The 14239-nt window shown below is 49.2% G+C and overlaps 1 protein-coding gene across 3 annotated transcripts in view; it reads right to left on the bottom strand.

The window, feature by feature from the left end:
• Camk1d (calcium/calmodulin-dependent protein kinase ID) overlaps positions 1-13739 on the bottom strand; it is a 400828-nt gene extending 387089 nt beyond the window's left edge. The window contains exon 1 of one of the 3 annotated variants that reach the window (XM_039095777.2): positions 13362-13739. In XM_039095777.2, coding sequence (XP_038951705.1) covers positions 13362-13453 — 92 coding nt within the window. In that variant the 5' untranslated portion in view covers positions 13454-13739. 3 annotated transcript variants of the gene reach the window in all.
• Positions 13740-14239: the final 500 nt, after the last annotated feature.

The following is a 14239-nucleotide window of genomic DNA, read 5'->3' as shown; positions in this document are numbered from 1 at the left end:
GAGACAGAGAGAGACAGAGAACTTTCCAGAACATTCCCTACCTACAAATAAAGCCCACTAGATACCAAGCAAATGCATGAGTCATTCTCTTGAAGCTCTAGAACTGTCAGTCAAGCAAGCAGAGCTCTTTTCTTTATAAACTGCCTGGGCCATAGTTTGCTGTCACAGCTGAAGAAAATGAACCAGATATCCTTTCATGTTTTTTTTAATTCTCTCACTAGGTAAGATTTATTTTCACTCTTTCTTTTTAGTAAAAATTTACGTATTTATTTCATGTATATGAGAACACTGTAGCTCATCTTCAGACTGTAGCTGTCTTCAGACACACCAGAAGAGGGCATCGGATCCCATTACAGATGGTTGTGAGCCACCATGTGGTGGCTGGGAATTGAACTCAGGACCTCTGGAAGAGCAGTCAGTGTTCTTAACCACTGAGCCATCTCTCCAGCCCTACTATTTATTTTTAAAAGTGTCTTTTACAGCATTAATCACTTAAAAGCTAATACTTAAAACAATATAATAGTAATAAAATAATGACAAGAACAAGAAGTAGAAGGAAGTGAAGGAGGAGGAGGAAAAGGAAGAAGAAAGAAGAGGAAGAAACACCTCAGTAGGGCCAGAAGGAGGAGGAAGGAGAGGAAGAAGCACGTCAGTAGGGCCAGATAGATTGTTACACTAAGAAACTCTGGGGGCAGAGTCAAGGTCACTATGCAACCAATGTAAATGCCTTCCCAAAAGATAATAGCTTCGTTTTCAAAGGTGAGCATATTGCTAACACGAGAAAGGCTTGGTCATAAAGCTATCTTCTTTATAATAGAATGATGACTGTTGGGTGACACAGGCCTCATTACATACTCTGTCTCACAGCTGGCTTGGCTCACTTGGGACTTATAAAATGTCTGTAATGTGAGCATATGATTCATGTGGATCAAGGTAATCAAGCCACACTGAGGGACAGATCAAGATTCTGGCTCCTGACTAGCAGAGCTAGCAAGAAAGGTCAGGTTCCTAGCCTCTCTGTCCCCCTGGAATTTGCCCAAGGAGAACTTGGCTCCAGAATCTCACGAGTAAGTTACCAAACCATAAGGACCCAGGTGGAGGGCTAAAATCAGAGCTCCTCCCAGCCAGAGGTGTCTGACACACAGCGCTATCCTGCCACACTCATCCACAGAAGGGCCCTGGTTTGCTCTCCTCCTTGATGGTCAGCCCCTCCTCTGTGTCACCAACTCCAGTAAGTGGCTCTGTTCCACAGCATGGGATGGGAGGAGAAGCTTGAAATTGGGAGTCAGAAGACTCATCACTCTGCAGCACTTTTACCTGAGTCGTTTAACCCTTCTGACCTTCAGTTTGCCTATCTGTAAAATGGGGGTGCAAAATAACACAGAGACCAGCACGGCGGTACATTGAGTCAGAATCACGGGGTGTGGGAAGATGGCTGGGCAGCCTACTCTGCAAAAATTAGGACCTGAGTTTGAATCCCCAGTGTCCCCATCAAATGCCAGTCTCATGGGTGAACATGATTATAACCTCAGCCGTTGGGGCAGAGGCAGGCAGATCCAGAGGACACTGGCCTGCCTGACTAGTCAGAAATAATTGTGGATTTCCTGCTCAGTGAGCAACCCTGTCTCGTTCAATAAAACTGAGAGGGACAGGGAAACACCCACATCCTGCTGCAGCCTCCTCAGGCACTCGTAAGGCTGAGTATGTGCATGCACATGTGCATGCCCCACACCCATGCAATGCACACTAGAATAACTAATTTAATTATAATTAAACATGGCACTTATCTAGTAGCTTAGCATGCATGAGTCCCTACATTCAATCCTCAAAACTGAAAGATAATTAAAATGAAGTGTGGAATCTAGGCATGGTGGTCCACACCTGTGATACTAGCACTTGGAGGATGAAGAAAAGAGAATCAGGATTTCAAGGTTACTCTTTACTACCTAGAGACGCCAAGCACAGCTTGAGATAAATGAAAAACTAACACCCCAAAAGAATGTGTGTGTGAGTGTGTGTGTATGTGTGTGTGTATGTGTGTGTCTGTGTGTGTCTGTGTGTGTCTGTATGTGTGAGTGTGTATGTGTGTGAGTGTGTGTGTGTCTGTGTGTGTCTGTGTGTGTCTGTATGTGTCTGTATGTGTGAGTGTGTGTGTGAGTGTGTGTGTCTGTGTGTGTCTGCATGTGTCTGTATGTGTGAGTGAGTGTGTGTGAGTATGTGTGTGTGAGTGTGTGTGTGTATGTGTGTGTATGTGTGTGTATGTGTGTGTATGTGTGTGTCTGTGTGTGTGAGTATGTGTGTGTCTGTGTGTGTCTGTATGTGTCTGTATGTGTGAGTGTGTGTGTGAGCGTGTGTGAGTATGTGTGTGTGAGTGTGTGTGTGTATGTGTGTGTATGTGTGTGTCTGTATGTGTCTGTATGTGTGAGTATGTGTGTGTCTGTGTGTGTCTGTATGTGTCTGTATGTGTGAGTGTGTGAGTGTGTGAGTGTGTGTGTGAGTATGTGTGTCTGTGTATGTGTATGTGTGTGTGTGAGTGTGTAATAGACACATATATGTAAAGCACAGGACTATCCTATGATCAGTTGATCAGCATTGGCATTTCGGCGTTTCTATATATGTGCCCAAAAGAACTGAACACGGTATTGAGAAGAGATTTGCATATCCAGGTTGACAGAAGCATTATTCACAGTTGCCAAAAAGTAGAAACTGTGCGGGTCTATCAATAAAAAGATAAGCAAAAAAAAAAATGTAGTCTATCCATACAGTGAAAAATGATTGCTTTACAGACTGGAGAACCACCTACTACAGCTTGGGCAAACGCGATGACAGTCTAGGTAAAAGAAGCTTAAACACACAAGGCCGTGAGTCCACTCGTAAAAGGCATTTTAAAGAACTCAAAAACCAGAGAGGCCGCATGTGGGATGCTGGTTGTCAGGCATCCAGGGAACGGAAAGAGGACGTGATTGGTTAATGAGTGCAGAGGTCCTATTTGGGAAGAGTAAAAGAAATTCTACAGATGGATGGATGGTGGTGGTGCTTGCTCAACACAGACGTTCTGACAGCGAACTCTACAGTTAAAAATGGCCATGATGGTGAAGATTTATGTCACATTTTAACCACAATTGTTGAAACAAAAATAGCAGGAAACAAATGTGAAGTCTTGTTATGACATCACAGTTGTAAAAGGGGCAGAGAGGGCCACAGGAAGCCAACGCTGTGCTCATCTTTACTAACCTCCAAGTCCCTTGCATTCCCATGGGCTCCGGGGCTCGATAGGCCTGGGCAGGACCCTAATTACTATATAAAGTTCACTTCCTACAGGGAATATACATCGGAAAACAGCCATGAAAGCATAAAAGGGAATCTTAAAACAGACCTTGTCTAGTTCCAGGGCAGCCTCGCTTTGGCAATCGCAGCCCTTGGCACTTTTTACCTATTGTGTGGCCTGTAACAAGGGACTCATTATCATTATCCAACAACTTCCTCTTCCAGGGGCTGCCTGAGGTTTTCTTTAATATGGTGCTTTCGGGGTTGCGTTTCTTAAAACTCAATCCAACTTATTGCAAAACCAGTTCCAGTGATCTGAGGTGTGCTCAGACAGGGAAAGATCCTCTCAACAGGTGGAGCGTGGACAGTGGAGTCCCCGGCAGATCATGACCACACCAGACACTGAGCACAGATAGAAGGTACAAAAACAGGCGAGAGGGACAATGTCCAATTTGGAACCTGCTCCAAAACTTATACTTAGAGCCCACGTCCTGAGAAACTCAGAGCTTTTGACATTTTCTCCCACTTCCTATCTGAAGATCCTCAACAGGGACAGCTTACAACAAATTTTTCCCTGTTCCATTTCAAACCACACTAAAATTAATGCAATACATAGATGTGTTAAACTACATAATGACCAGGGGACTTGCTCAGGGGCAGAGCTCTTGCCTATCATTTGCAGAGACTTGGATCCCTTCCTTAATAATGTCAGAGACTCTATTTGTGTGTCTGTGTGTGATGTTGTGTACGATCTAGAATCACGTTGGGGAATCATCTTTACTGCTTTAATTGGGAAGACCTGCCTACTGTGGGTAGCACCATTCCCTAGACTTCACAGATGAGAAAAGAAGTGGAGTGGCAGCATGCATGTGCTGTTCTCTGCTTCCAGCTATAGATGTGGTTGTAACCAGCTGCTTCAAGTGCCTGATGCTTTGACTTCCCTGCCATCATGGACTGTGCAATGGCACTGAAGGGTGAAATGAACCCTTTCCCCAGTGAGTTGCTTCTGTCGGGATTTTTTTTTTTCCATCATCGGGAAAAGGAACTAAGATACAGTGCGTGGCTGTACATGAAAGTTTGTATGTGTACGGGTGCACATATGCATGTAGGTAGATGTAAACATATATGAGCATGTGTGTTGAGGACAAAAGACAACCTCGGTGTCATTCCTTAGGTACCGTCCACCCTGCTTTGGAGAGAGAGTCTCTCCCTGGCCTAGAAATCATCGAGTAAACTAGACTAGCAAGACAGGATGACCAGGAATACACCTGTCTCTTCCTCCCCAGTACTGGGATTACACATGCCTTTATACCCATTAATTTTTGGTGAGTTCTGGGGTTCTAGCTAAGGTAGTGCCAGATGAACCATCTCCTCCACCCCAAAGATTGTAAACTACGCAATAACTCTGTGACAGAATGACATTTTTAGGTAAGTGACTTCAGTCATCAAATTAAAACACAATTCTCAGAGTTGGGGATACAGGTCACGCACAAGACCTTAGAGATTCCATTTGCACCAAAAGACAGTGTTTATGTACGTGTGCACACACCCATATGCATTACAAGGCAGAAACAAGTCCCCTGAAGGGCCAGCACTACTAATTCTGAGGCAGCACCTCAGCAGCACAAAGATTGTCGTGTGTCTCCAGGAAGACTCTTCTTGCACTGGCTGATGTGGACTGAGTCTTCAAACTCAGCTCAGGAAACAGGAAGAGAGGCCGAGAGGCAAATCTGGTTAGCCAGCCAGAGGAAAGGATGTCACCAAAGTAGGTCACTCCCGCTCGCTCACGGGCTGGCCTGGAGAAGGCTTTCAAGCTGAGCCTTTTTGGTTAATGCTAGCACTCTATATGGTTTAATCACCTCCTGCTGGCAAAATCTGTGAATGGTCCAGTACGGCCTCCAGAGCTACAAACAGCCTCTGAGGATCTGGGACGAATGACAGACAGCTGGCACTCACTGAGCCCCAGCTCACACATTGTTCTTGGTGGTTTCTCTCCACCCGTCACCTCTTCTTCATTGCTACCCTCCTACTGGGTCCTTCGTTACCTGGTTTTTATGGAGAAGGCCAGAGGACTTAGAATGGTCAAGTAAGACCAAAAGCCACACAGCTAGGAAACAGTGAAGCCTGACTGAACTTGCACTGGTTCCCAGGCAATCTCTAAACCACGATCATGGCTGCTCAGTGTACCTTGAAGAACAATCAGCAGGTGTTCCTCTCTGACTGAATGAGGGAGCTTGTCTGTGGCTGCTTAAATTAATTTTCTGAAAGGTTAAATACACATTCTGCATATTTGCAACAAGAGCGTCCAAAAATTAATTTCCAGCAGTCGCTACAACGCTCTTCTCACTAGTCCTAGCCGGGATGAACCTTAGGTAGCCAGCCTCAGAGGCTGAAGGATGTTCCGGTATATCACAGCTCCTGTTTATCCAATCGCAATGATGTACCAGGCACTGCCTAGATGTCATTGAACCCCTACAACAATCTAGGAGGTGGTAACTTCTGTCTCCACCTAGACCCAGAAAGATTAGGGAAACACCTAGTATCTCACAGCTACTGACAGTTGTGCTATTTCGTTTTTATTGCTTCCCTTCCCAGGTTCAGCAAATAAACTATCTTAAACACTTGTCCCCCAGGACTCGGTGTTAACCAAGAGTAGAACTGTAGGGCTGCAGGGGTAACAGGGAAAGTGTTGGACCTGAGTTGGATTCCCATAACCCACATTAAAAAGCCAGGGATGAGGGGTTGGGGATTTAGCTCAGTGGTAGAGCGCTTGCCTAGCAAACGCAAGGCCCTGGGTTCAGTCCCCAGCTCTGAAAAATAAAAAAAGAAAAGAAAAAAAAAAAAGCCAGGGATGGTAGCACACACTTATAATCCCAATGCTGGGTAGGCAGAAAAGTAGGAGGGTCCTAGGGCTGACGAGTTACAATCTGGTGGTGACAAGCTCTATCTCTTCTTTTTTTTTTTTTTTTTTTTTTTTTTCCCCCGGAGCTGGGGACCGAACCCAGGGCCTTGCATGTGCTAGGCAAGCGCTCTACCGCTGAGCTAAATCCCCAACCCCGACAAGTTCTATCTCTTAAACAGCTGGACAGATAGCACCTGAAGAACTAGATTCTAGCATGACCTCTGACCTACACGTGTATACTCTCATGTGCGCGCGGGCGCGCGAAGGCACGCGCGCGGGCGCGCGCGCACACACACACACACACACACACACACACACACACACATATACACACACACGAGAGGTTTATTTGGGTCCTGGTGAAACACACAGCATCACAGCACAGAGTCATGGAATCAACGTGGTCTGCCACAGAATGGACTTGACCTACTCAGGGCATGCATTTAGAGGTTATTCTTGCTGAGATTAGAGACTGAGTGGTGAACTTTGTATCCACTGTATATACACTGTATGAGAAACCAAAAATCAAATAGGATCTAGTCAAAACCCAACCAAAAAGAAGACGTGCTCTCCAGCGCCATAGAAAGTCAAAGGGGCATAACTGACAGGGGCTGGGAAAGAAAAGTATTGGCACCTCTCCCAGAGTCCACACGTCCTCCTGACTTAACTACAGAAGCCCGGAATTGGCCATACTGAGTAGGAAAAGAAACCTGACCAGATGATGATGCCATGAGGCTTGTGTTAGCCACCTATCAGAAATCCCTTCACTAATTAAAGGGATGCAAACAAGTACAGTGGCCTTTGGATTCCCCGCTGGTCCCTGGGAGACTGGAGATGCTGTGAGAACCAAGGCATGAGGTGCAGCAGCCTGACACCCTCTGGCAAGATGACCAATAATATGACAATCCCTACTGATCTACCACCTAAAGCCTTTGGAGGTGGGAGAGGAAGAAAAGAGGGAGGAGAGCAATGGGAGGGGATTTGGGAGATTTATCTGGGGAAAGGAGAGATTAGAGGGATTTTTGGAGACCCAGCCAAAGGAAAGCTCAACAAATTAACCCCTAAAGTCCTCCCCTGAGACCAGCCAAGCACAATTACTGTGAGCCCAGTTGACCAGCTTACACTGTAAAGGGAGGTGTGGGACCCAGCCCTCATTACACCCTCTGGGAAGAAGCTCTAGCCCAGAGTGACAGTGCTTCCCAGATCCCACTGAACTAGGCCATAAGAACACCAAGGCTACTAACCCACAGTGAGTTACTTCCCTATGCTGCCACACTGTCTGCACTCTCCTGGGGCACAGTAGCAGCTTCCTAACCAGCCTCTCCACTGTGGCTCCCCAGCCTGAAAGCCAGTGTTCATCACAGCAAAGCCAAGACTCTCTCCTCTGCTCAAGGCCCGTCCATTTTCCCTGGAGCAAACGTTAAAGCCACCTGCGAGTCAAGTCAGTTCTTTAGCTCTACCCTTCCTCTTCCCCTCTGACTCTCCCTAAGCCTTAGGTGGACTGGGACCATCTCAGCTTCCTTTCGTCATCTCTTTTTTAATTTGCCTGGAACCTAGCAGGTTTTCCAGAGATAACCTTAGATGTGTAAACCAAACTGATATTGTACCTCCAAATAAGACTGAGGGCCCCCAAACCAACAGGAAAGACTGCAACTGGGTAAACTTCCCAGAGAGACATGGCTCCTCCCTGTCTGGTCTTTCAACTGCTCTACACAGATGCTACGGCTCTGACCGACCTCAGAAGCAGTAGTGTAAATATGCAAACTGCCCCAAGTAGCTTTGCATTCTTCATATGCAAGGAAATACCCCCATCCTGCCCCCCCCCACTCCCTGTTCCCACCAAAAGAAAAGCTAAGTCTATGTCCCATCTAGGGTTTCAGACAGCTCAATCACGTTTGTCCTCAACAGGTGCATTAGTGAGCAGTTTCAGCAGTGTGCGGACGGGACAGGTGGGAAATATGGTTCCCGCCCCCACAGACATAGTCAGTTATTCACTTCCTAAAGCAGCACCCAGCAGACACTTGATTAATGAAACAGATACATCGCCACTCCCTCTATTTGGGATAAGTAGCTTGTCTGGGCTGTTTCATCCGCTGCTCAAATAGTCATAAAAATATCCCTCCATAGCCATCGAGCCTGGTGGCACACACCTTTAATCTCAGCACCTAGGAGGCAGAGGCAGACAGATCTCTGTGAGTTCTGGGCTAGCCTGGTCTACAAACCAAGTCCAGGGCAGCCAAAGATGTTGCACAAAGAAAACCTGTCTTCCAAAGGGAAAAAAAGTCCCTCCACAGGGTTGGGGAGATGGTGCTGGGTTGGTACAGGGCTTGAAACACAAGCACAGGGATCTGTGTTTGCTCCCCAGCACCCTGGAAAACCTGAAAAGCTGGGGTTTGTGGTGTCGTAACACTGTGCTGTAGAGACAGCCAAATATCTGGGCCCCCTGGCCTGCTAAAGTAGCTAATAGGGAAACTCCAGGCCAATGAAAAACCCTGACTCAAAAGCCAGGATCCAAGGTTTACCTCCACATGCATGTACAACATGTGCTTACATACCTGCACACACACACACACACACACTTAAGTAGAAGTGAGGTACACCTCATCACACAAGGCAAACTCCGAGGAGAAACAATTAGAAATGCCTTCCAGACACTGGTGGACCACAAAATATCGGTTTGTTGGGGTGTTTGAAAACCTCCCCTATCCTTCTCTGAATGGTAGATGGGAAGTTTCCCATTTTTTCCAGAAGGTGCTAAAGGATGTCTATGTGGCTGAGGAGACGGCTCAGTCAGGAAAGTGTTTGCCTTGCAAACACAAGGACCTGAGTCCAATTCCCAGAACCCACATTTAAAAAAAAATTAAATAATAAAAATAAAACGCTAGGCCTGGTAGCATGCACGTGTGAGCCAGCTGGAGAAGTGGAGGCAGCCCATAGGCTGGTCCCTGGGGCTCACTGCCCAGCCAGCCTAGCCTACTTAGTGAGTGAGTTCTGGGCCAATGGGAGACCCTGTTGAAAAAGAAAAAAAAAAGGTGGGGAACAGGTTGGAGCCTGAGGAAAAACAGCCAAGATTGTTCTCTGGCCTACACACCTACATGTGATATACAAATACACATGCACCTGCACATGGATTCACATAACAGGGACACACACACACATGCGCGCGCGCACACGCACATACACACGCACACACACGCACATGCACACATACACACACGCACACACACACGCGCACACACGCGCACACACGCACACGCGCACACACGCACACGCATGCACACATGCGCACACGTGCACACGCACACACGCACATGCACACATACACACGCGCGCACGCACACACACGCACACACGCGCGCACGCACACACGCGCGCACACACATGCACACACGCACACGCGCGCACACACACCAGCAAAGATGCCTTTAGCAGCCTAGCAAATGCGCCAGCAGAAATGTTTACCGTCCCTAATTTACTGTTACACAACATTTATCTGTTCTCACTCTGTGCCAGGGATCTGAAAACATGTTGTTCATTAATAAACAGTAATTAAGTCTCACCACCTCACTCAGAGATCTGGTGAGGTTCTGGGATCCCCCTTTGCAGGATAGTAAAATGTAGCACAGAGGTCGAATGGATTTCCTGGGGCCTGACTTGAAGGGGCATTAAACACACCCATGCCTGCTCCTGACCCCCCTCAAGTTCTTTTTCCATCCTCCTGATCCACCCATCTCTCCCTGGGCCTCTACTCAGCAAGGTCCCCCTTGCACACTGACATAGTGGCTTGACCCTCTACTCCTAACATTAAACCTTCCAGCCTATAAGGAAAAATACTGGATAAGATTGCCAAATGCAAGATTATAAAGTCTGGCAACTGAACCCTCCTCCAGGGTTGTATTTGTTTGTTTACTCCCCCCCCAAAAAAAAGCACCAGTTTCTGGGGAGAATGTTCTGCCTTAGGATCTTGAAGGTGTTCGGTAAAGGTATGGGGACCAGGAGCTAACATGGATCTTTGGGCACAGAGTCCAGTTGTTATTGTCTAGTTCTTACTAGACTTCATTATACAAAAGAGAGAAACGTCCAGATTTAAAACCCACACAGAAGGAACAGAAAGTAACATCTACAGTAAGAATCAGACCCAGATCACTAGACTTGGCCCAGTGTGAACCAGACACTCTCAACGTGGGACCACTTCTACAAGGTCAGGGAAATGGTACACTGGCAACAATCCAAGAACTTCGAAATTAGATAGCAGGTTGTCCCTAATTGTGGCTTATTATTAAAACTGGCTTTCCATATACTAAAGTCCTTTTTTAAAATTATGTGTAGTCCTGACATGTAACCCAGTCCTCACACAGCAGGTAAGCACCTACCACTTGGCCATATCCCCTACTCTCATGTTAAACGACCATTTTTAGACTGTAAAGTGACTCTATGCATGGAGGATCAGGAAGAACTGTTCATTCTGGAACCGCAAAGATGTCTGGGTCAGTGTGCCACATGAGCCTACGGAACTGAATCTGTATTCCCATCACCTACATAAAAGCTGGTCAGGTCAGCGCTCATCTGTAATCCCAGCACAGTTGGATCCCTGAAGCTCATCATCCAGCCACTCTAGCCAAACAGATAAGCCCCAGGCTCAGTGTGAGACCCCAATTCAAAAAGTAAGGCGGAGAACGGAGGAAGGAGGCAGGCACTGCTGACCTCTGACCTCTGACCTCCTCTGGCCTCCACATGCTCTCACACATGTGCACACTCATGTCTCCTCTGTCCAGCTCTATCATCATCCCTTTGAAGTTAGCTCCTTAGCTCACAGCCTCTCTGTCGCCCCCATTCCTCATCTGAAAACTATGGGCAAGACTAAACAACCAATGTCACCAATTTAATGTGTCAGTTAAGGTGGATTAATACACACGAGGAGCATTAGAATAAATGCCTCCTGCTTTGCACACCTTTAAGAATGCCATCACAGGCCCAGCAGTGGTGGCACATGCCTTTAGTCCCAACACTTGGGAGGCTTAGAGGCAAGTGGATCTCTTGTGAGTTCAAGGCCAGTGTGGTCTACAAAACATGTTCCAGGACAGCCCAGGCTGTTACACAGAGAAACCCTCTGGGAGGTGTGGGGAGAGGGTAGAAGAAGAATTCCCCATAATTGTCAACACTATTGTGTCATTCGACAGTTTTTATCTTGATCGTTTTATTTCTGGTACCATCCTGGGTACCCTGCCAGCATCACACCAGGGAGTTTCTGAATTATTTTCAGACAAATGGTACCCTAGAAGAGAACCAGCTCACAGGGACACAGCTCAAATCCCTGATGCTTTTGTGTCTGAGCTCAGGTCAGCATGAAGGCATAGCTCCAACCTTTCCAGAAATGGAAGCCTCTTCAGTCAACCCAAACAGCGTGTTACACAGCACAATCTGCTCTATCCAAGCGGCTCCCTGAGCTCAGCAGCCTGGCCACTGCAGAGGTGCGGGTATGGTGCTGGGGCTTTGCCAGTGAGGAGAGTCTATATGAAGAGAGACTGCATCCGCCAGCCTTAAGGCTGCAGGCCAAAGGGCCCTTCAGGCAGGGAAAAGACATAAGGGTGTAAAACACACCTGAGGGTATCCCTCACCTGCAGTCCCTCACCTGCAGTCTCCTCACCTGCAGTCATAGGCCAGGTCCCTGAGTGACAGGCAAGAGGTACATTTTTGTTTTCCTTGTTTAACTTGTCCAGCTCAGGTGCACAACCTCAAAACCTTTTAAAAGTTTGGACCGGAAGTAACCTCTTAGCCGGGAGCCCCTTCTACTGAAAAGCTAAGAGCCTCTCTTGTTTTATTTCCACAAAGAGAGCAAGTAGGTGCACAGAGATACCTTCCCTGGTGCCCGGGAGCCACAGCAGGGTGACTCTTGTTTGGAACTCAGCACACTGCACACACAGGTCCGTCCCAGGCATCTGAGAGCACGGCTGAGAAAGCCACCCTCCAGTCTCTCTCTCTCTCTGGTGGTCCCACTGCAGACAGAGTGAAGGATAGGGTAGAGAGAAATAACTACCAATATTTAGCTGTGGGACTGGACATTTAGAGCAGGCTTGAAAAATGGGGTCCCGGAAAAGGCAAAGCAGGTGCAGAAATAATGTTGAGAGGGAAGAAGGCAAGAAAAGCACCCAGCAACACTGATACATGCCCGGGAATCACCTCCTCTTTTTCTCCGTGTCATCAACACCCCCCCCCAAACCCCAGCACAACACTCATTACACGCAGCACGTGTGAGACTGTATCTTCACGGACAGATACCGATCAAAACCAGAAACTGATCCAGTGGGTGGAGGAGGGGGTGTAGAAAAGAACTTGAACTTCATTCAGCGGCTCTGAATTCTTTCACAGCCCCTGTACCTATCTGAGGCGCTTCAAAACAAAACCAACTCATGCGCAGGAAGGGAACTGCAGCTGTCCTGAGTGGCACATGTTCAGAGCACTGATGACACACACTTTTGATTATTTCTGCTTTCTTGAGATGTAACCACCAAGCATGAGCCTCAGAGAGAACCTCCCCTAAAGACTACCTGACCCTCCTCCCACCAGGACACGCATCCCAGTGCGTGCAGCTGACCCTCCGGTGAAATGTACACACAGATGAAGCTCTGACCACATGCCACTCTGAATACTGCGAAATTCTCCCCTCCCGTCATCCTGAGGCCATCCATCCAGAGTCTTGCCTACACCTAGTACGTGCATATGCCAATTCCATAGGAATATGTGATGTAAGGGTAGGACCAAAAACTGAATTTCCTCGTGACCACTGTCGTCGACCCAGTGCGCCCCTACACACGATGAGTAAGAGCACACAGCCAGCGATCAGCAAGATCCACCATGCTCAGCCCACAGTCACGCGTGGGGAGAAAAATCAGTGGAGGGCGGCGGTGGCAAAGGAAATGGAAAGTCGCCCGCCCGCCGGCCTGCCCGCGTGGGCTGTTCTCTGCGCGCCCTGAGCTCCCCTCCCCCGCCCAGGAGAGGTGTCACCCGTGGGCACAGACCCACGCGGTGGACTCGCGGAGGGTCTCCATAAGAGCGGACTGTGGGACAATGAGGACGCATCGAGCAGCCAATTTCTGCCGCGGTGGCGGTGGCAACGGTAGCAGCAGGAGCCGCCGATGCAGCTGCCGCCACCGATGCCACTTCCACCCGCTGGTCCCCAGCACCCACTTACGTTCCGAGGGTCTCCTTGAACTCGAAGATCTTCTTGATGTCTTCCGCTTGCTTTTTCCAGGAGGAGCTGCTCTCGCCGTTCTCCCGGGCCATGGCAGACTAGTGCTGTAGGGCGGCCGGGGGGTGCGCTGGGGAAGGGGCGCCGGAGGCGCGGCGCGGGCGCCGGGGGATGCCGGGCGCGGGGATACGGAGCGCAGGGAGGCTCGGGCTGCCGCAGAGCTTCCTCTTCGGCAGTTTCCTCTTTCGCCTTGGCTGCTGCCGCCGCGGTCCCTCCCTGGCTCTAATTTCTACTGCTCTCCGGCACAGACTTCCTGCCTCTGCCGCCGCCTGCCAGCCTCACTTTCTGCTACTTTCTTGCCTGGCTCCTGCTCCCTCCCCGCCGCCCGCCCCACTCCCCCAGCCCGCCTCCTCCCGCGGGCTCCCCGCCCTCCCAGTGCACCCGGCAGCCTCCCCGCCTCCCGTGAGGCGGCCTTCGGGGATGTCCCGCTCCCCCTCCCCTCCCCAGGAGCACAGTGCCTTGGGCGCCCGGGCGCAGCACTTGACCGCGGAGCCACGCACGCTCCCGGGCGGTCCGCGCACCCTGGGTCCCCGGGTGAGGGCCGGGTGAGGGCGGGTGGGAGAACCCAGCAGGTGCAGGGCGCTGGAACGCGCGGGGGAGTCCTAGCCTTTAGGGAGCTTTATTATGAAGTCAAGGCTGGGGGCGCCCGGGCTTTCCCTCTTCGAGCAGGAGGGGGCGCCTCTGCTTGGCGCTCGGAAGCTCTCCGCAAGGTGGGGTTGCGCGGCTCACGGATTCGGGGCGTCCAGGGCGGGGCGCCTTCGCATACCCAAGAGCTGGTGGCCCAAGCCTGCTTGCTGTGCAGGAGGGCGGGTGGGGGCTTG

This window comes from Rattus norvegicus, chromosome 17 (assembly GCF_036323735.1).
Source record: "Rattus norvegicus strain BN/NHsdMcwi chromosome 17, GRCr8, whole genome shotgun sequence".
Lineage (NCBI taxonomy): Eukaryota > Metazoa > Chordata > Mammalia > Rodentia > Muridae > Rattus > Rattus norvegicus.
The sequence above is the reverse complement of the archived record's forward strand: the minus strand, read 5'-3'. Positions and strand labels throughout refer to the sequence as shown.